The 23,876-nt window shown below is 32.6% G+C and overlaps 2 protein-coding genes across 2 annotated transcripts; both read right to left on the bottom strand.

Moving 5' to 3' along the window:
• Positions 1-1,792: 1,792 nt before the first annotated feature.
• Positions 1,793-8,538, bottom strand: LOC131668089 (serine protease inhibitor 88Ea-like). The gene is made up of 4 exons (XM_058941939.1): positions 8,382-8,538; positions 3,896-4,249; positions 3,054-3,429; positions 1,793-2,973 (listed from the first exon to the last, which is right to left on the bottom strand). The coding sequence occupies exons 1-4, from the start codon at positions 8,391-8,393 to the stop codon at positions 2,396-2,398; spliced, it is 1,320 nt and encodes a 439-aa protein (XP_058797922.1). The 5' UTR covers positions 8,394-8,538; the 3' UTR covers positions 1,793-2,395.
• A 3,069-nt stretch (positions 8,539-11,607) lies between these two features.
• LOC131668108 (thiamine transporter 2-like) lies at positions 11,608-14,771 on the bottom strand. Its single transcript, XM_058941986.1, has 6 exons — positions 14,295-14,771; positions 13,623-14,007; positions 12,799-13,194; positions 12,486-12,678; positions 12,280-12,421; positions 11,608-12,170 (listed from the first exon to the last, which is right to left on the bottom strand). The coding sequence occupies exons 1-6, from the start codon at positions 14,415-14,417 to the stop codon at positions 12,006-12,008; spliced, it is 1,404 nt and encodes a 467-aa protein (XP_058797969.1). The 5' UTR covers positions 14,418-14,771; the 3' UTR covers positions 11,608-12,005.
• Between the last annotated feature and the right edge of the window lie 9,105 nt (positions 14,772-23,876).

The following is a 23,876-nucleotide window of genomic DNA, read 5'->3' on the forward strand; positions in this document are numbered from 1 at the left end:
CAATATTTACAATCATCAATAGTCACTTGTACTGGATCCCTGTTAAACTCTTCTTTTTGAACTGGAACGTAATAATAATTACGTTTCATACATACTAGAATAGTATATAACAAGATATCAATCCTTACGCGTTTGGCAAATGAAATTACGTCTTCGATCGCATCTTAAACTCAAGTACCTTGGCCGTTCACATATGTGTCTCTCTAAGAGAAGACAATTACCAGAATGAACATGACTGTCCTGCCAAAGCTCATTCTGAGGTATCTTAGCTCCTGACGGAAGCCACTTCCAAACTCGCTCATTTATGTACCCAGCAATCCAAGCACTTTCAATAGACCCTTTCGAACGAAATATTATTATTATTATATTGATATTGATAAATAAACAAATTTATAAAGAAAGTTAATAGTCTTTATGAAATTGGCGTGTAGTTACTTGGCCGAACTTTAAGCATTCCTACAGCCATACTTCGTGCCTCGGTTAAAGTTAAAATTTCAGCTATTTGGAGTCCTTGTTGTCGACAATAGAAAACCGCTTCCGACCATGTCACATTTGCGGAATAAAGGACTAGACCTTTTTCTTCAGCATTTATAGTCAATACCTTGATAAAATTAGACGTTGAAAATGGATCTACAAAAGGACGTTTCTCTAAAATAAGTACTTGCATCTACCCCGAATGACATTATTTTGTTAAAAAAATTCTCATCTGTCATTTATTTTAATGAGCCTACCTCTTTCGCATATAAAAGGTTTTTGCTCGAAACAACATCTCGGAATCAATAATGGAAGATGATAATGTCGGCGGATTACTGTGAGACATTGCGAATCATTTTCAGCCAAACTATTTTGATATTTAACTGTTGTAATAGATTCGCGAACAAATGTATTCAGTAGTAGCTTTTTGTCATTTGTATCCCAAATCCAATCACCTCGTAAATTTTTTTTAGATCCAATCCAAAATTCTTCAAAATCTGAAATATGCATTGATTTCCATTATATTGCACACAAATTTACAATTTTTATGTAACTGAAGTTAAAATACACCTAAATTACTATTTTCCAATTGTTTTGTTACGTAAAATACTTTCTTTTCCGTATCTAAAGTCACTAGTTGAGATTTGTATCCTAAACAAATAATTTTCGCTTCTTCCCAGGTAACACGATAATTGTAAAATGAGTACTCAATATCATCCAACATTACGTTTTCGGTAGGCTCTGATCTGAAAATTGAATCTAATTTTGTGCATGCAAACTTGAATAAAAAGGTGCGATAACGATAACGATAACTTTGAAATACAGCGATAATGATAATAGTAGAATATATTGAAAAAATGTTACTACTCATCGGCTGTTTATTTCCTGATGTGATGCTGATAACCGTTAGCAATATAATAAAAAACATATCGATCGAAGAAAATCTCTCATAATTTCGTGTTACAGCTAATAAGTCGAGCCACATGGGTACTGATTCCGATTAGAACTATGACTCACTGTACGCGCCAATCAGTTTATAATTTTGCAATCAAGGAATTTCTAGGAGACCTATTCAGAAACCGCTATTTGACGTTGATAAACTCCGAACTCTACAGCATTACATCGATTTTATATTTTGTTTATACGAAAAGTTATATTACTTTTTAATTTTCATTGTACTTAAAATTTCGAATCTGTCATTGATTTAAGTAAAAGGTAAATTTTATTATTTTTTTACTAACCTTTTCTTTCATGAAAGATTTTTCATTTCTTAAATTACACTTTCGATCATATAAATAATATTGAAGCAATTTTTAAGTAAAATATTTATTTATTAGAATAATCGAAACCGCTTTATAAAATCAATATCAAATATTTGTCAAAACAAGACATTTGACATGAGAATTCTCTCGCAATGCGCAATTCTTAACTCTAATTTTTGTTGTACATATCGCGATAAAATTACCTATACTATGAACTATGTGATTGATGCACAAAAAAAATCAGTAGATCCTTATCGATCTTTAATATTTACACAATAATTTTCATGTTAAAAAATGCGTTCAACAATTTCATCAAGGTAAGGTCTCTGAAATACAGATCACTAAAATCGAGGTTCATAAATAAAAATGTACTTTGGTTCTATTTTGCTTAAACTTAAAACATTTGCCATCATTTAAGATATTCGTTTCAAAATGAAACTACGAAATAGTTTCTTATTACTATAACAATAAGCCACTCAAGTAATTAAAACTGCACCAAATGCAGTCACAATGATATTTATAAATCTTAGATGATAAAATTGTGTTGTCGTGACGTTTAACAAAATGAGTATGCGAATTTGAAGTCGTCACATAAAAAAACGGAGATTCATCAGACTCGGAGAATACAACTAATCTCAGACTCGATGTTAGCTTGCAACTTAACGTTTGTTGGGCCGGCGGAAAACGCCGGCAAAGAGAACAGTGCGCGAGGGTCTTTCGTAGATGAAGTAAGCGAACGGATGATTAGCGGTGAAGACAGCAGGTTCGGTCGGTCGACTCGACCTAAAGCTAAACAAGGCGGTAGCTGCGGCAGCAGTGGTACCTTCCTCGGTGACTTCGATCTTAGCTCGGTGGAGAGCGTCACCGAGGTGAACGGTCGATTCGCCGTCGGCAACGAAGCCACTGAAGTCAGCGTTGGTGTCGAACACTACTTCGGCACCCATTTCTCTCAGCAGATCTTTCACGGGAAGTTCGCGCTCAAGGCTAAATTTGGGAATGGACAACTCGACGTCGCGCGCCGGTAGGCCAGTGTCGAGGAAATCGCGGAACTCCTTCGCACTGTCGGTATTGTCGGACAAACGGTGGAGCAGCTGGCGGACCCCGTCGTTCTTGGGTTGGCCAGCAGCACGAGCAGCGCTGAGGGTGGACACGAACGGTGGCAGCAGAATGTACATCGAGACGTCGTCGCCTTTGTAAGGTAGCTGAAGAATGTGCACGCCAAGCTCCTCGGACACCACTGTGAGACAAATATCGTTCACGTTAGTCCGAAGCCCATCGCCGCAAAGTTACGTTTTTGAGAAGTGAGTAAGCACTTACTGTGATTGAAAGATCCCTTCTGTCTCATGAATTGAGCGATGGTCATGTTATCAGGTCCCAAGTAGAACACGTCTCTTTTGGTATTCTCGGGCAAGAATTTACTTTGCCAGAGCCCCTTGAAGTAGACGGCATTGGCGAGGAGGGCGTCGGTGCTGGCATCGATGGCACCCTCTGGCAGAAGATCGTTGATGTTGTTGCGAGTGACGTTGCTCACCCAGTTGTTGATTTGACGACGAGCCGCGTCTGGATCGGCGCTGAAGTTCACGCGCTCCAGCTCGTTGCCGAACAAGTCGAGCATGCACTCGCGTAGTTTCTTCGAGCTACTCAGCCACAGACGGTTGGCCACTTGGAAGTCGTAGTTGCTCGACGAGTTCATCTGCACGTATTTATATATCAAGACTTCATATATTTATACATCAACTCGAGTGAATGCTTGCTAAATGATTTTATTGGTAATAGCTAACTTTGCTCGACAATTTCTCCAAGCGTGGAAAAATAATACGTAAGTTTTTCAAGCACAATAACGTGTCCAATCGACGCATATGCAAGCAGAATCGAAAATTCATTTCAATTCAACTTATTCAACTGAAATTCCAACGTTATTTTAAATCATTCTTTGCAAAAAAATGTATTTTCCCTGCTACATTATTTAAAGGCACGCGCGTTCTTTGAGCAAAGTTAACTTTCGAGACGAGGCCCGAGATAATGGAGGCAAATGGTTGAATTGCAAGCGAGGAACAAAGAGCTGGAGAGCAGGCTCGCGCTTGTACATATAGTACGCGCGGAGAGCGAGAGACGGCAGACCTGATCATAAATATTCAAGAGCCATGCAAATCTCTCACCTTCCTCTCGGCCTCGACGGACTTCTCGAAAGCGTAGAACCTTTGCACATCGATTTTGGAGAAATCAGCGGGCACGTGTAGAGCTTTCTTGAGTGCCGCCTCGGTGCTACCGGCAGCGCCAAAGTAAGCCAGAGCCAAGGCCTCGTGGAGACTGTGAGGACTGAAGAAAATGTTGTCTTGGGTCTCGATTTCGGCGATCTTCTTTAACGCTTGCAGAGCAAAGTCAAAGCGTGCGTCGCTCAATTTTTGAGCGGCATCCTGGCGCATGGTCGTTGGATTGTCGTTGGCTGTTAAACATTGGCCTTGGATGCCGGCTACAAGGCCAACCAGGACTAACAGTGCAAGCATCGGTATCTGCAAAAAATTACGGACAGCTCTTATTTGAAGCTCTAACATCGGTATTGTCCTCTTATGCTGATATTACTTTGTGTTTTTTTTAATTTCAGGGTAAGCTAGCGATGAAACTTGGCAGCCGAATTGATACGAATTTCAAAATACCAAGAATGAGTTTCCGTATATAAAAGCTGCTTGACCTAAGGACCGAGCGAATGTAATATTCCACTGATACAGCGATATCTTAAAAAGTGATAATTCTATAGAAAGACTAAAAAGACATTTTGTCATCTCGAACAAACTTGCTCTCAGCGTTGAATAATTATCAAAATACACCCGCAAAACATCTATGTATTAAAAGCAATCTCGTCTAGAGATAACAGAACTTTTTGCTACGTGAGCCAATATCATAATAAATTTCCCTTAAATAAATCAATACTGTGATGCGGTATAATCAAGTTTGTGTTAATTCGTAATGAAAAATGTCTTTGTATAATGTAATAACTTTTCTTTAATGTCTTCGTATGTTTCTATTGGTTAATGTCACGCTCATCGGTATTACGCATTGCACTCGTATCCCCGAAAGAACGATACGCATCGATTGGTGGATCCCTGACTACGCAACCCGCGAGTATAGCAATTGTAATAACGTGATGTAGACACACGAAAGTCTGTGTGCTTTCCCTCAACGCACAACTACCCATGTTACGACAGAGCATCGTCACCGTAATCGCGTTTATAATGTGAATGGCATTCGCGATATTTCGAATTATCTCAATATTACAAAATATACCATGAAACTTCCGAGAGTTAAGCTTTTAGTTCGACGACTGATTATTTCGACTATATTTACAGCATAAATCGTTTTTTTTTTCCAAAGTACATAACTATTTTACCTTTGAAACGTACATTGCCGAGAGAATATAACAATAGTTATATTTCACTTTTTTTATGCCACATATGAAAACCAAATATATGGAAATATAAGGCTTAATAATGTATTGCATTAGTCACAGAACTAATAATGACAGTCAATATTTCATTTTACCGTTTCTTTTTTAACAAATATGACGTGATGTAATTATCTTTTCACGCGGAATATCAATAAAAGCAATGGTTCACTGAATGATATTAATAAGTTATTCCGTAAGTTATTCGTTTATTTAAATAACTTATTTCAGTTTCAGCGTTGCTATTGGGAAATTGTGCGAAACTTCATTTTTAATTTTCGTTAACTAGCTTATTACCTTTTCATCGATAATTGAACGTAATCGCAAATGCTAAATTATAATTGTCCATTTCAGAAAATAATATTTTTCTTCTTTTCAAAGTAAAATAATGAATCGAACATTTGAATAACTGCAAGCTTGCAATGTGCCTGAAGAGAACATCTTAAGATCTCTTCGAAAAGTATATCCGAACAGATGAGTTTGAAAAACTGCTTAATTCGACTGAGCATTTGTTTTCCACAGAGCGCAGAGAATCATGTGAGCTACTCCCGATGAGACAGTTATGGGCTTCAAAAGCACTTTCTAGAGAGAAAGCGACAGAGAGGCGTTTTGGCCGTTCGCTACCGTTCGTACAGCTACGCGACTAAGTAAACGTTTATTGAAAATCACGAGGATTATTTTTATACTTTCTTGGCTGTGCGTGAATTCCTCGCGTGGCTCCGTTTTTTAAGAGGCCGATAAGCAGAATGAGTTGACGATAATAATCTTCGAGAAAAGATCTGCAGAGCCGTTCGGTTTTTAGGTCGCTTCTTTTGTGCAAGGACGCATACGCAAGCGATATAGCTTGTAAACGTCGGTTATTGTATTTTGCACGCGATGGTCATACGGGTCGCACCCTTGGCGAGACTTTATTGAAAATATTTTTCAATTTTAATAATCGTAATAGTTTCGCTATAAATTATGTCACAATAAATTTCATATAATAGAACGTTTTCAATATATTTCTTCACTTTGACGGATGGCTATTGGAGAGAATGCTCAAAAAGTGATTATTCTCATTATCGAGCATTTTACGATCAAATATTTCATACAATAATCATTGAACTTTTCATTCTTGCGATAACACTTGATGGTTTTAACCACACCAAATGGAATTGCAAATTAATTATTAGATGATTTATATTACATTGCAGGATTTCCGCAAAACGGCCAGTCTATGTAGATCTTTTTCGTTTTTCTCCCGAATGTTGCTTCACCTATATTAATAAACATTTTTTCAAATGAATGTGACTCGCACCAGTGAATCGCGGCATTTCATCTACGTGAACGGATTTAAGAGAAATTCTTCATTATTTTCGAATCTTTACGATAGATTTGACGTAGCGCACAAAGTTCCGTACAAAAATGTTGAAAATCATAAAAGAATTGTAAAAAATACGGATAATTTTAATTTAATATTGCCACGCTATCAACGAACAGTGAATTAAAGAAAATAATCTTTCTTTACATCACTCTTCGAGTTCTCTTCACGTTCCTTGCACTATTACCAATTCGTGCGAACGATTTCTCGCCACACGCGACCAAAGAATTCGTATATGTTTTATTTTTCGTTGCCAGAACACTGTTCGACGGACGAGCTGTCGCACTTTCGTCGAAGACCAGTGAAAGCTGGTGTGCTCGTGGGCTCGATGACGTCAGGTTTCGGGTCCGGCTTTCCTGCGCTACGAAACGACACAGTTCGAAAAAATCAAGATAGCCGATGCGTCCGCTCGTACACTCTGCCCTTGCCGTCGGATGTGGATGAATGCCGTAATTTGGTTTGGTAAGTTACCCACAGACAATTATCGCTTTGTTGACTAAAAACTTTTGAAAACAAAAAAAAAAAGGAGAAGCGCGGTCTAGTTCTCGTTCCATCATAGTCTTTCGCCAACGGTGGTGACTAAAACGCATCCGTGTGATTTTCAGCGCAGCACGTTGAATGCCGTAGGAAGCGCCCGCCGGACAGAGCGTAATCCTGAGCGTAATCCTGTTTACTAGCGCGAGTTTGTCGCGCACAAGGAGCCTTGAAATGAGCCGAGGTGCGAGCGAGAGGGAAAGATGTTCCCCGGGTGACGCAAGTGATCGCGGGATTCCGGAAACACGCCCGGCCGGTTATGTGCGACCGCGCAAGCCCCCCCCCCCAGGTGTAGCGCACACATGAAAGTGATAAAAAGCACGAGGGACGTCGTTGGTACGAGAGAACAATAAGACCGAAATAGCTCTCCTCGATCGAAGCTTATCTGTTGGCGCTGCACTGCAGGCTGAGAGAAAGGTCGTAACGTCGCCGTTCGCATTATTGTCGGCTTTGACGGTCGTGTGGGTCCGGTTACTTTGCCTTAGTCCCTTTTATATTCTACTTTACAAAAGCAGTCGTAAGGTCGATTCAAGTGTTTTACGACTTCTGGGTACTTAACAGAAAAAAGTTGACACTTCGCTTCGTCTTTTTTACCGGCGAAGCACGCGGCGCATTTAAAAGGAAAACGGCTACCGTTTGAGGCGATATTGTTCACGGGAGTAGCTGTTTCTTCATTCATGATAAAATAAAATCTCGGCACGACAATGTTATTGACAAGCACAGGAAATAGTGTTTCGTGCGCATTTCCCGCTAATGATCGTCAATTATTTTATTGGATCTATTACGTTTGCACGAATTTTGTTTTAGAGAGCATAACACAATTTCGTCATCCACAACAATAAATAATTTCTTTTTTTAGATTGACGTTAATTAAACACGCGATTTTGGTTGGAAAAAAGTTGCTTTAGATTGCCCATTCGAATATTCGTATATTTTACCGAAATTTTTTTCAAATTGAATAATACTCGCGCATTTAATTCGATTCACTATACGAGTATTGTTTAATTTTGCGCTTTAAATGATAGAAATCGTTTGTAGAAAATGATCAATTATATTTTCTTCTGAAAAATATTTTAATTATCATAAATTACTTCTCTTCGCCACAGTAGCAAAGCTTACCACAGCTGTAACTTCCAAGATTATTAACTCTTAAAGAAACAAGCAGAACAGCCTTTTGTGTGATTTTTCAAGTTAAATATCTCAAGCGAAAAGGGGGGGGCGCACCGAAGTCAAACGCTCGGGCGTCATCGTTGTGAACTTTCACCGCAGATCGACTAGCACACCCATACATGCATACAAGTACACTCACCGAACTGGTCATCTTGGCAGTTTCGCTTAGAGAACTCTGGTTGGACTGGAAAGTGTTTGGCTAGCGATAGAACAAAAAATTATCGAGAAAGCTACTGGATAATTGTGCGTATTGAGACGCGCGTCCTTTTGCTACGCGTCTTCGACGAAAACTGATTCGAGATAGAAACCGACGCTTCCTTTTATGTCTCCCCACTCGGATCTTTTCCGGAGAGAGAGAGAGAGAGAGAGAGAGGAGTAGGAGAAAAGACCGGTACCAAGTAGTATACGTATTCGTATAGCTCGTCGCTCACGATCCGATGTACCGTTTTCATTTGCTGAGCGTACGTCTATACGTATGTACTCGTTGATTCTCGACACTCTACACACGCGTCGACAGTTGTCAATGAATACTTCAGATTTGATTCGTGCTTTCGCTCTCTTCCATCCTAGTTTTTCCTTCTCTCTCACCTTGTTATTTTTATATATGTTCGCCAACTGGTTGGTGCTGTGCGTTCACGTCGATGACGTCTATGCAGCAATGACATTTTTCTTGTATACAGCGCACTAAATAGCAACGGGTGTGCTATTGTGCAATTATTATTTCACTGCAGGCTGAATGTCATAAGTTAAACTTGCAAAAACTAGCAGATGTCGTTCAACGACCATTGCTATTGGCGATTCGTTCAATCGGTTATATTGCACGAGCGTTTTATTCTCGTTATTGTTCTTAAAACGGAAAAAAAAATGCAAAACACGCCACAAATATGACGAAATGAATTGTTTCGAGGCAGCAAATCGCGCTCGTACGTGATGTATCAACATTATGTAACGATGAGCTTTTGTTGTATGCCTTCGGGATTGAACGGTATATGTACATTCGATCAATAACGTACGCGCACAATGTAAAAAAACAAAAGCCATTAATAGGAAATTATGTGTGCGCATTCAACAATAATGCTCACATGAGTTCCACCTTGTCGGCCGGGTTTCTTCGGTAGCTTGCACGCACATTCTTTTCTGTTGTATTTGATCGTCGCTCAAAAATGTCAATAAGCGCATGTCAATTTTTCCCAACGAAATCTTGTTCGATGTACTTCAAGTGATCAACGTCACTACATCTTTTCCTCCTCGAAATATCGCCACGGGAATTCCATGTACTCAAAATCATGCAGATCGCGAATGCAGCCTTGTAAAATATTTCTCGCATAGTCTCGATTCTTTTGCCGTGCCAGTGTAAGAACAAATCAATGATTCTAATTCTTTTTTTTCGATAAAATTATAATATTCGTATTTAATTTGACTTATTGGTTCTATGCATTTTTTATTTTAAAGAGCATCTAAAGCATGCTAATACATGAAAGCTATTTTTTCGTATCAATCGAAATAAAATTATTATTTAGAAACATGACCAATTTAGACTCGTAAGAATGCTCAAGTGGGCATATGATTCTCTCCAAAAAATATGATGACACGATAATTATATGTGCTTATAGAAATTCATCTCTAAGAAATTCTTCAGATGCATGCCAGGCTATCCGTTGGATGAAATTCATATTGTAAGCTCGTGTATTTTATTCAAATTCCATAACTATAATAACATTCTTATAATTTTGTCATGATTGGAGTACGTGACATTTTTAAAATACAAACTTTACCTTTAAAATTTCTAAAAATTATATTTGAAGCTTTCATTATAATTCAAATATTTACACTAGTATTAAAATCACTTTCATGATCTACGACATACGATGATTTGTATAACATTTGAAAGCGATAAGATTTTATGTAATATAGTCAGCCTTTTTCATTTATTTTAAACTTACAGTTTTGAAAGTAAATGAAAACCATTTAGTTTAAAAAATATACTCTAAAATATTTTTATAATAAGTATAAAATTTAATTTTCCCCGACTATGATTTGATATTCATGCTGCCGTGTATTTTAAATAATCTATATATTAATTTTACGCGATTTTTGCATAGTTTATCCTTTGTAGAACGTCAAATTATAACATTTTATGAGCATCCCAGTTATTTCATCATAATTGAAGGATTTCCCCGGAGGTTATATAAAAAGCTGACAATTATAGCAAAATAATAGACAGGATTTCATCGCGTTATATTTCCAATTATACGCAAAGAAAATTGTCTTTCTAAAAATCCTTATTGTTGTACATTTTTCAATCATCAAAGTAAAATAAGTAAATATGATATTGCGGATGCAGCAGGGTAGACTTTCATGAAAAGTAATTAGTCGTCTGAATCTGTAGGGCCTGAATTGTACATATTATACATAAGAAATGAATGATAATTACAATTCTCAATTACAATGAGCACTACGCTGATCCATATTGTATGCGAAAAACCCAAGTATCGAGAGCGAGAGCGACGCTCTCCAGTGAGCACTCGCTCACGTATCTTCGGGATTTCCCCAAGTAGTTCTATAATATATTGTACACTACGGGCGTAGATATTGGCACGTATGCATGCCACGCGTAAGAGGTTTTGTATAAGGTCAAATTTGAGCCAATGACCTTCGACCAGTTCGCGATCCATTCCAGATTCTCTCATCCTGTTTTTTCGCCATTTCGTTTTTCAACTTGCGTAGAAATTATGTATAGCCCAATCGAATTTCAAATCGTCCATGTCAATATTGAACCGATAAATCGTGCGGCTGAGAGATTACGTACTTTATTTATGGATTAAAATAGATTAACTAAAGACGTTCAGTTTTATAAAACATCATTTTTTTCCAGAAGACAAAATTGTGATCCACAATATAAGCGCCTAATCAGACTTGTTTTTTTATTGTACTTTTATTTGTTTAAAAACTAACGTGAGTGAAAAAATGTTTTCCTACACATTATTTTCAAAAAGAGATATTTTAATTAACATTAAACATTATTCGTCCGAAAAAAGATAATAATTTTGAACAATTGCTGTGTTCAATTTTTTTATAACTTTTTCTTTCTATTAAGATCAAATTTATTTCTAACTGCTTATATCGATTAAATTTTTATTTATTTTATTAATTACTTGAATATTTTCATTGAAGATTAAATAAACAGTGCTTGTCGTAAAAAGGAAAAAACGGTAAACTCAGCAATATGATACACGCTTACCCAAACTCCAAGTACGAAAACTATGTATCGAAAAGTCTATTCCTAAGAAGCTCATTTCTATTTTTTATGCTGCAAAAAAACCTGCAGAATAGCAAGGACTATGTGAAATCAGATTACAAACAAAATATACGTAAATTGAATTACGCTAAGTAAAGTTGAATGCAAATTAAAAATATTGACGCTTGAACGAAACAACCAAGCTCATTATTTATACTTATATTTTATTCAACAAATGTATATATTTTCCACAAAATATTCATTACTGACACAGTACAACAGTGTATATATATATATATTCTCTGTTTAAAAATAATTATTTTTTCGACTGTTATCGTTTGAGCACGTATATCAGTTCTATAAAATAAGTAACAAATATATTCTATGTTGTCAACATTAATGTAGGAACAAACAACAGTTTCTATACTATATATCACATTTAAAAAGAACGTGTTTCGTTTTAAGTCACACGAACAGCCATATATTAACTATGACGTACTGTTACGTCTTTGTTTGGGTAATGTACTAGTTTAATTCATGAATGCCATCCCGTGATTCAGCAACAGAATCCATACTTTTCACCCATATTTTTAGTGGTTTTTGATTCCTTAAATAATGCACAACGGTAAAGATATTCATGATCAAAAAAATAACACCTAGAACGAGATAATAGCCTCCATATGCCATATACTGAAATCAAAATGAAGAAAAGTCAATTGCACGGTACTTATAATTAATAAACATTTAAACAAAAACATCAAATAGTAACTAATAAACATTTAAATAATACATGTCATACCTGCAATCTTATATTCAATCCTAAAACATCTTTACTTATTACAATATACGTTAGCAATGACTGTAGCAGTAGAGCAAAAAATGTATTCAATCCAAAAATTAGGCCGTAACTATCTTCCGATAAATTTTTAGCAACTTCAAAACTGAAACAAAAAATTAGATCAAGTGCCAATTGATTACGGAGTACTTTTCACAAAACGTTATTACCTTGCGATAGTAATTATCGAATGGTAAATCACCCCAAAGGCAATATATGCGGTATATAAAACCCATATGTTTGAACTAGCGTAAGTAATTAACATTAAAACTCCTTCAAACATTGAAAAAATTGATAATATTGCTTCACCAATCAATGGCCAATTGAAATGTAAATTACCGACGCCCAACACAACTACTGCACCTAAAAGAACAAGTTATTTATCAAACTTATAATTTAATTTTAAATATATAAATTTAATTACAAAAATAAAAATAATAGTAATTTCACTGCACACATATATGGGAATTGTGCCATACTTACTTATTATTGTATATACTGCCTCTATAGCACCATTGTAGATTATTTTAATATCTGGAGAGTTTAATACAGCATCTTCCCAAAGTAATTGTATATAACTTATCACTTGTAAATAGCCACAAGTAGCAAAAGCCCACCACAGTGACCACTTGACTACATGTTTATTGCTGTAAGCTTTGATAAAATCTTCCCAAAGTAAAAAGTATGCATGTCTAACTTTAGCATAAAATGGTAATGTTACGTTTGATGCTCTGTGCGATGAAATAGATAATGTCTTATTACTCCCTTGACTCTCTAATGAGGTTGATATATCACTAGTAATGATATCTATTCGATGAAAATATATGGATTGCTTTACTGGTGGTAAGAAAATTGCCCAAATTGTTGCTAAACTAAGAGCTGAAAAAATGTCAATATAATCAACAAATTTAATTCAAATGATCTACAAAATAATCATCTATCAGTCATTGAAATATTATACAGATAAAAATAAACTCTTATAAAGTTAGTGGGAATGTTGAAAACTATATAATTTTAAAGCATATAAAACACTTAATAAAATTAATCATTTTAGAACTGTTACGAAATCTTATCTATGTGATCAAGCAATATCAGTTGTCAGAAAGTCAATGGATTCTAAAAATTATTATATCAGTTGCAACTTTCAAATCATTAAACATAATCCTACAACTTAGATAAAAAATTATTGCATAACTAAATTTTCAATATTAAACTAATATTAGAAATTTAAAAAATAAGTGAGAAGTTTGAAATAAAATGTCTACAACAAGAAGCAATAATGATATGAATAAATAAAAGAAGCTTACATCCAATTGTTAAATAGTTTAGTTGCTCATAATCCAGAACGCTAAAAGATGTTGTTAATTGAGCAACTAGACTCGATGCAAAGCGACCACAAAGAAATGCACCTCTTGTATAACTTGTAACTTGTTGATAATGTTCTTTACTGACTTTAGCATATATGTATGTATAATAAGCTACTTCAGTTGAAAAAAATAATCCATAAAGAAATTCTACTACTTGCATATGAGGTATTGTCGTTCCAAATCTTATTATTGCAAATGTGGCTGCTCCGGAGAGACCACATAATATAATAGCTGGTTTGTATCTTATTAAATCAGTCAATAAAAATACTAAAATTAGAGTAAAAAAATAACAGTATGTACCAACTGGATAAATTTCTTGGTTTACCTGCAAATAATTACTTTAAATCAATATTGTATTCAAAGCAATAATCTGCTTATTCAAAATAATAGTTTGAATGCTTTTTAGGCTGGGAATGGTAAAAAATTATGTAAATAAATTATTTAAGTTATGTAAGAAAAAGTAGATATAATAATATAAATAAATCTTTTATGTTAATTAACAATTAACATAGTAAATCTATTTCAAAATAAATAAAATTTTTAAGTTATCAACTAGTAAAAATCTGGAGTTTTCAAATGATTTAATCCATAGATATGGAATGAAAAACTTACTTGTGGTTGTGTGAAATTTTTCCATGGACCAGTCAGATAATTTGTGACAAAGGGTTCATTAGGCCGAAACTCTTTTAAAAAACCAAAAATACAAAGAATGCAACAAATTATTTGCCACTTCATGATGAACTATTTTGTCAGGGCCAATTTTTGAAATTCTTTCAAACGTAATAACAAATTATTTTAATTATTATCATGCACACCATTTATTATCACTTCACTCGTTTTGATAATATAGTGATAATAACAAACAATTTTGATTACGTTTGTGAATCTTGTTACATAGTCATGAGTGAAGAAAATGTAACATTCGTGGTTGTACTCATTGTTGATGTTAATCCCTAACTGCTGGTAATTGTCAAATAATTAAATGATAAATTCAATCTTGATTGTGTAGAGACGCAAGATCAAAATATATGGAGACTTAACGCCAATATTGCAGACCGACAGCATGGCCGCAACTGAAACTGACTTGAACTCGGCGACTGATAGATATAGTTCTCATATTCTTATTTGTCGCCGGCTGCGTCGATTTGAGGATTATTACGTAATTATTGTATATATATATGTATGCATATCGTGTACATGCGCATTTATCATGTAAAAAGTGCAAGGATTTTCGAACTCTTTACTGCAAGTCAATGTAAAAGAAATTGTGTTATAATTTTTTTTATACATATTATATAGGTTATTTAGTTAAATTATACTCCTTATTGCATCAACAACCTCAAGAATTGAAAACAGCTTTTTACATCGAACAGTGCACTATTAATGATACTTTTACTAGTACTTATCACATACGTCAATGCAATTTTAAGCATACTTTTTAGATTTTAGTCACATGTAACACTATATGATACATTTTGTTTCACTGAAGCTTGAACCAACAAATATAGACGGTTTAGAAGCCAGTTCTTATGGGACATTTTTTAAGTTGCTGTCCTACGGAAAACATTGGGGCAAGTTCTCAAGCAAAAATGGCCATAAAAACTTGAATAAGAAATGGTGTAAAAAATGCCGCAAGTTCTTACATAAGTTCTTGCGAAAGAACTTATTGTAAATAGTAAATACAAGAAATAATTAGAAACATAAATGCAATATTTAGAAGCTTTCTTGGTGTAAAAATAAAGTCATATTAGGTTGCAAACGTAACTATTTGGTCGAATTTTAATAAATACGGAAATCGTTTTCTTTGCGTCAGTTAGGACCAAGTCAATAATTTTTGTTATATTTTTTACTTTACGATGATATAGTATAATAATTTGTACTAAGATAATTGTCTGCTGTAGCCACTATTCGACACGTTGTATATTTCTTTTTACTACGTGTATCCACAATAAATTTCTTTATTTCAATAAACCTTCATCATTCAGCTGGGTAAACGAGTTGTTAGAGCGTTTATTAACATTGATGCAGGACGCATATAAACAACCATCTTTAACCATTCGTTTAAAATACTAGCGACGTCAAACGCGCTTCGCACGCTCTTATCTTCTTTTTCATTTCTTGTCATATTGATAAACGTCTTTAACATAAAGTACTTTTTTCAACGTGGATTTTTCAATTTTCCCACAAAACAAATATCACAGTGGATAAATGTGTATTACAGAAACAGTTCCGCGTATTCCAAATTTATGATTTAATCATATCAAAAACTACTATAAATAATCCTTTATTTCTTTCCAACTATACAGGTCAAATTACTATTGAACGTTTATACTGAATTTTAATTTTACATATTCACACATTAAAATATTTATTATAGTAATAGAAAATAATCACAATAATTTCAAAGCATCTAATCTCAAATTTACCCGCTATTAGTTTAATAAAATGTTTTAATTAAAATAATTACATTACAACCTATTTTTTAAATATAAGTCTCGTTACCTTCAAAATGACCTGTATCAATTATGATAAATTGAATTTTTACTACTAAATTCTCAATTCGAAATTATTTGTAGACGCTTATTTGCTGCCACATTATAGTATATCACGTCGCCATATCTCAATCAATCAAATCACAAATAAAATACTTCAACACGGCATCCATCACTTTTTATAAGAGGATGTGCTGGAGCCAGGCAAATGAAAAAATCAATCTTTTTTCAAAAAAGAACCTTTGCCAAAATATGTGACTTAATTTAAAACTTTTTTTTGTACAGGCTTTCAAAGTATTGCTTAAGTATACTTTTACAGCTTCTGAAGCATCGGGTAGAAGTGCCTTTTTCAAAATTAAAGTGTCGTGGTTGATGTTAATGTATCCGAGAATTTGCGAATTTACTCCTCGTGCACAATGAATAGCTTGTTATAATTAATGAATTCCTGTTTCATAAGCAAAAGTTGAATGACACCAAAGTAGTCAATTCAAAACGCTTTCAGCAAGATGCAATAACTGATAAATATTATTACGTCATTGCAGTTATTCTAAAATATTCATATGTTAAATTAACAAATTTGTGTAAATTTTCATCAGCTTTATCTATGTCTAAAACACTGATCTTGGTTTGTAATATCATATGTAAACGTTCAACAAAAAGAGTCTAATAGTCTACGCATCTTTTAGTAAAAATGGATACAAAAATAGGTGTACTCCAATATAAAATCCAGTTCTTCCATTCTCGGCACTTCCAACATTTATTGTCGTTCAAAGATCTCGAATCGTTAGATGTGATATTTGTAATAGGTTTTTCATGTATTTTAATGCATCGATGTAATCGACAAACGTCTTATCTAGTAGACGATTAATTATCTGTTGACTCGCGTCCACCAAATAAAGATGCATGTTAGTCCAGTAGACTTAGTTCAAAAAAGGTCGATTTCATGCTGTAAAACCAGGGAGCTATTTTACTTTTTAAATCGGTTCTGCAAAATAAATGTTTTAAGTAAAAAAATGCGAAAAACGGCTTTTTTCCCTTGCGCTCGATTTACTCGAAAACTATTTCATCAGATACGAAAAAATGCAAAGGAATAAAGTTCTAGAACGAAAAATTTGCAACAAAGTCATACAGGTTAAAATTGTTAAATTCAATTTCGCTTGATCATAGTGGCAATACAAAACAAATATTTTTTTTTTAAATGCTTTTTAGGGACTAAAAGTTGGAATTGATAATGTCTTAGAACATTCTGGATTTATTCTATGAAAAATTTAATCTTTTAACAACGCAAATAAAAAAATCATCCTGATATCCTTTTTAGTTATACTGAACTATTGTATTTGTTTATTAAAGTGATTCGATATTTTGGAACAACCTGTAGATCAAGTTTCGTCCCTAAGATTGTGCGTGATTTTTTTACATATACTGCAAGGCTTCGGCTACCATATATACCGTAATTTAATTTACAATTTTTTTTATATTAACAAGCCTAAATGATTATTTTTTTAATTTCTTATTTTGGCTTACATAACAAATGTAATATTTCAGTGAGTTTTCATTATAATCATAACTTGCAAAATGTCACGGTAAGTTCTGAAAATAGAGAATGTTTTGACGTATCGAACATTTCATTTTAATAATTTTATTAAAAAGTATTAAATTATAAAATCGACAAACTGTACAAAGCAATAGAGTAAATATTTAGTGAAAATAAAAGTACGATTGTTATCCATTATCCAAATAATCTCTATAAACTTTAAAGACAAATGCGTACACTTATAATAATTGCACAACGTGATGTACGAAAAGAGCTATCGCACGCAAAATTCGTATACGTGGACATTTTTTTATTATTGATATGAAAGTTATTTTTGATTGATGTATCGCAAGTGCAAAGTAATTATAGATATAATTAATGTTAAAATTTAAGTATTGAGTAGCAATCAAAATATAATTTCACGCTTACTAGCGTTTTAATGACGATTGTTTCTTTTATTATATAGTTATAATGGTTAATATTATTTGTGTGTTAATAAATAAATAACATTTATCTGTTTTTTTATATTATAAATGTGTTGGTAGAATTTATATAAAAAAAGCTTATATGCACAACAAAATCAAGTATATAACGTTTACAATCTCAATTTTATATTTGTGAAACAGATACAAGAAATATTCAATTTTCCATTAAACTGTTTAATGCTCTGAAAGCCCTTACAACAGCATCTACGGAACTTATTACATTATATAGCCTTTGAATTTAACGCACTTTTCCTTTTATTGTATATTGTATACCTTCACTAACTTCATTCATTATACGTACAAATGGCTCGAGGAATACCATCATATATGGTTTTTTTTTTACCGAACCATAAACCACATGGGATGAGATTATTCATTCGATCTTGAGGTGGAATTTAACTTATAACGTAGATTGGCCACAAAGTTGCTGGGAAAGAATCGAATGGATTTGTTCTGTCTGTGTTGAACATTAAAGTGACATAATTGCTTTTGTCTTCTTTAGATAAATCACCGACTTCTTCACAATATATTTAACGTTCAAAGAGATCATTGATAAAATTTTTATCTTTCTTTCTTTTAGACATGATGTAATCGTAATACCCATCGTGACATTGTAATAATTCTGCTTATGGAATACTTTGATCAGTTATTGCAAACAAATTTTTGTAAAAAGGCTTAAATAAATCTACAGTAGTACTGCATATCTTACATTTCGCTGTGCAACCCAGGTCTTCTGCAGTCTCTAAATATCCTGAATATTTTAGACAAGTAGCGTGGAATGTTACATTATTCTTATTATTATCGTAAAATATTTAATCAAGTTTAGTGTAGTACAGATTTTTCGAAAATTGAGTAAATTAGCGTTATTAAATTTGACATTCCTACGCTAGATATATAATTAGTTTGGCAAAAACGTAAAATCATTAAATAGCAGCTCACCCGTTGAGATAACTGCTGATGGTGATTGCCTATTAAAAAAATGTATTGATTTCATTAATTCACTGAATGATTTTACTTTTCTCAATTAAGGACTTTATTATCTTTTATTTTTACGAATTTTATTTTATTATTACGAATCAAAATATTCATAGGGAAAAGCATCTCTCTCAGTTGTGAACTCCAACAAATTTTTTCAACTCAATGAAATATTTCATTATGTGTGTCAAGTGTGAGCTTACAATTTATTACATAAATTGTAATTATTTTGAGGGCTACTTCAAATGAATTATTATTTCATTGAATAACAAAATGTTACCTCATTTAACTTAAAAAGTATTCATTAATTTACACAAATATTTCATTGTTCTTTACGTCAGATTTTATCAATGCAATATTTTATTGATTTTATAATTGGAAAAAAATTGGACTTCTGAATTTTATTATGATCGAATGTAATTAAACACCTTCATTGAATTGCAGAAATATATCACTGAAATAATTATTTATCTAATCAATTTTAAAAAATCCTCTGCAATAGGTTTCATGCTTTCGACAACATTGCGTATTTATTCTCTGTCAAAAATTGTATGAACTAAGTATCATCAACATGCATTAGATCAATTTAAATAATGCTTAACTTGTTTTGCATAATAACAGAAGCTATCTCATTAATTTTACATATAAAAATTTATTTTATATAGATAAAATAAATGGAAATATATATACATAAATTAATCATAAGAATGACTATTTTTATATTTTATTGATTTGGAGAAATTTTGATATTTTTTTTCAAATGAATACATTCAATACTTCATTGAATAATGATGAAAGCACTACGTTCATGCAATAAAATTACTTTTAATAAATGTAATATTTATTGTACTCCATGTAATATTTGATTCAATTGATCATTTAAATCAGTCAAACTTGTTTCAAAATTATGTAAATGATTAAATAATTGTAATAGTCAATAACAGAATTTGTTGATTTGATGAGACAATGTAATAATAAATATTTCATTGTCTCAATGAAAGTCAAATTGCGTCATACCGGCTTACACCACTACAATAGCATATTATGTCATTGATTTAAAAAAATCGCTGTTATTAAATCATTAAAAAAGTATTGATTCGATAGTACACAATAGCTTTAATAGAATGTATTTTATATTACCAACGTGTTTTATGAAAAAAAAAAATATATTATCGTAGTGATATGATACATAAGTAGCGTTTTATTCAATTCACCAGAACATTCATTCAATTCAATGAAATACTTTATTGATTCTATTAATAAATTCGTATAGTGTGCAATAGTTTACACAATGATATGAAAATTTTTTGAATTAGTAAAATATTGCATTCATGAAACTCAATGAATATTTATTTATTTACTAAATAAATGCTTTCTAAATTTGATTAAGCAAAGATTGACGTGTTTTTTTTGATTAATTTCATTTAGTTGATTTAGTAATTTCTATCTTTCAATTATATATTCCATTGAATTATAAGACTGTACAACGATAATTATTTAGCATGCATTGGTTCAGTTGTTAATATAGTTTGCTTTTGCAAGTTAATTAAATTTACCAAAAGAATAATGCATTTATTTTTGTAAATTGAAGTGTTCTACATACCTAATTTAATTAAATATCTTGTTAAGTCCAATGAAAGATTTAATAAATTAGCATAAATTCCAATTGTTCTATACATAGAACTCATCATTTCAACTAAAGATTTCATCATTTGATCACATAAGTACGATCAAAATAAATATAGCTAGATCCTTTTGTAATTCTTTCCTTTCCTTTTATAAAAAAAGAGTAAAAAAGAGATGGGTGTGAAAGTAAAGTTAGTTTATTCTTGATCTGATTAGCTGAACTTTGCTCCCGTGGGTTACTATCTGTAACGGCATGTATGGGTATGTACAAGCGAATTGGTAGCAAAAGTATCAAATTGATGCTAACGTATAGCGTACAAAAATTCTTGAAGCGTAAACAAATATGTTAAGAAATAAAGAGAATTTTGCCAAGCGTAGCGGCGATGGTTCGATTTATTTACAAAACGAAAAAGAAGAAACAAACGTAGTGCACTTCCCATTAACTATAGCTAAACACTTTATTAGACTTGAAATTTAACACGCTATTAGATTTGAAATTACAATTAAATTCACAACTAAAATTTAAATTTTTTCTTCACCAATTATAAAACTAAACGTTAGGACAAATGAAAGATGAACACGAGAAGCACGCTTGACGACACTAGTTTCAATGAAGCAACAATCTAGTTCAATTAAATAACTAAGATATTTAATTATACATTTAGTCTATTTGATAAGAGAGTAATTGTTCGATGCATACTTGAATTTGTTTTAAGTTAATACTTTTGTCTTCATACATATCAGTGTTGATAGTAAAACAATGATGCATGTCTTATCCAATAAGTTGTTCACAATTGTCAATCAATGTACCGATCAAGATACGTGGAATATTGTAGCAGTACCTGATACAATCATTATTTATTAGGCCACTAGAGTTTTCAATATAAACTTATTCATTGAAGATTTTGAACTTATATATTGCAAATAAAACCTGGAATTTTTCTCTCGAATGGAAGTCCATTCGAGGTTCAAAAGGAAGTTTTTATCTAAAATTAAAACTGTTTGATAATTATTTGGAATGCTTTTGAACAGTGATTTATTTTCTTATCTTATAAATTGTAATCTGCTTTGTTCAAGCTAAAACAGAATTCTACAACCACGTAAATTTAACAAAACTCAAAACATTATAATGTAAAAAACTACATTTGTGAAAATGTATTACATTATGAGCATTAAATATAATGTTAAGCAGAGAATGTTAAGAATATTATTCTCCTATACTATATTAGTCTTGTTTCAATACACAACTTGATAAGACAATGCAAATAAATTAAAGTACTTAGTTTATCTATCTTATTTGGATTTTATGAAATTGATTTTGATGATTTTATTTTATTGCGCTAAAATCACACATGAATATTTAACTTAAACAATTTTAGATGATGGTAATACATTCTATAGTTATATTTGTGATTTACATGCACATAATTATCAAATGATTACTTTTTTTGCTACCTAACTTCAGTGGAATCTGATTAACAAACTCAGTGATATTCAAATGATTTCCAATTGTTCGGTCATTGTCCAAATTTTTTATCATCTAAGTCTTCAAACGATTGCTTTATTTATTTATATATTTTTTAAGCAGCTTTATTCATGATAATTTTTCTGTCAATAGATATATTTATAATTGGATATTCTGGTGGACGCCGATGTTTGAGAACAATTGAAAAGACGAAAAAGACCGACTATTTTTTTTGCGCGAACTAGCAAAAATCATCTAGAAGGATGAATTTGCACCATTGGTACTTTTTATAATTAAAATTGAGATTCTTTGAATTTTTTGGACATTTTTTAAAAATATACACGTACAAAAAAAGTCATAACTCGACATAAACTTTAAAAAATTCTATTCATCGTGTTTCTTTAAATATTTTTTTTAACATGATTTATACCGTAAAGCCACATGTTAAACGAACTCAATATTTTATTAAGTTAAAAAAACTATTAAACAATTAGTAGATTTGCAAATAAGATTAAAATAAAAACATTCAGTATGTAGATATAAGGTTTTGGAGACAAATATCTAATTTTTCTATTGTTTGATTATTTCCACTGATTCAATATGCAACAAATGTTATTTTAATCATAGGACTATAGTTTAATAAGTCATTCGAAGTAGGATTTGAGGGAAATTTTCTAGGTGGCAATTATTTTCTGATATTGACAAGCTCAATGTATTAATTTTTTGTTTAGGAATATATTAATTTATAGAATACATTTTTTTTAGTTAATCATTTATACAAGTCAAGGTAAAAATATAAAAAACTGAAATGAAAATACTATGTTCACTTTTTTTGATATCTTTTTCTTAAAGTAATATTAACCTGTTAACCGGGGAAATCCTTTTCTAATTACGCAACATATAACGGGCGCGTCCTTTTCCACTAAGACGTGTATGAATGACATATTGCCATAGTAGTAGTAAAATATACGTCCCGCCTGTTCTAGGGCGCAATATAAATATCGAGGACGTATTCATATGTCCTACCCGTACCCGATATTGTTTACTTTGGCCGTATTTATACGTCCCGCTCGGTTAACAGGTTAAATAATTTTTCTGTGCACAAAAGAAAATTAATCTGTTCAGTTAATGATCATTTTTTATTTACTAATTACAATAAGTTCTTTCGTAAGAACTTGCGGCATTTTTTGTATTATTTCTTATTCAAGTTTTTAGCGAGTGTCCGCACGGGATCCCTCTTCCTTCCCGACCCCGTCCGAGTTTTTGTATACGCATGCCATCTCTATAATTTCGAGTTCATAGATTAAGATAGTATCTCGTATTCATTATGAAACTTACCACTGAGTTGGAAGTTATAAAGATGGCATGTGTATATAAAATCTGAGACCCGGAGTCAGAAGGAAGAGGGATCCCGTGTGGACACTCCCTTATGATAGCTGATGTTCTTGGTTGAGAACTTGACCCAATGTTTTCAGGAGAGATGAACTAAACAAGATGTCAATTGTCGTCTGCTAGATATTAATTCGACTTCATGCTAACAGTGCACTTCCAATCAGCGAAACAATTACGATAATAATATTCTTGTTGACAGAAAGTTATTTGAAAGTGAGTTTAGTT

Source organism: Phymastichus coffea, unplaced genomic scaffold (genome assembly GCF_024137745.1).
Source record: "Phymastichus coffea isolate CEN01 unplaced genomic scaffold, Cenicafe_Pcof_1.1 PCOF00074, whole genome shotgun sequence".
NCBI classification, from domain to species: domain Eukaryota; kingdom Metazoa; phylum Arthropoda; class Insecta; order Hymenoptera; family Eulophidae; genus Phymastichus; species Phymastichus coffea.

Excerpts from the sequence above, each read along its gene's own strand:
- LOC131668089 (XM_058941939.1), bottom strand. Across the intron at positions 3,430-3,895 it reads CCGTCGAGGCCGAGAGGAAG|ATGAACTCGTCGAGCAACTA; the intron begins GTGAGAGATTTG and ends AAATACGTGCAG. Across the intron at positions 2,974-3,053 it reads GAAGGGATCTTTCAATCACA|TGGTGTCCGAGGAGCTTGGC; the intron begins GTAAGTGCTTAC and ends TTTGTCTCACAG.
- LOC131668108 (XM_058941986.1), bottom strand. The coding sequence starts at position 14,417 with ATGAAGTGGCAAATAATTTGTTGCATTCTTTGTATTTTTGGTTTTTTA. Across the intron at positions 14,008-14,294 it reads AAAATTTCACACAACCACAA|GTAAACCAAGAAATTTATCC; the intron begins GTAAGTTTTTCA and ends AATTATTTGCAG. Across the intron at positions 12,679-12,798 it reads GGCAGTATATACAATAATAA|GTGCAGTAGTTGTGTTGGGC; the intron begins GTAAGTATGGCA and ends TTGTTCTTTTAG.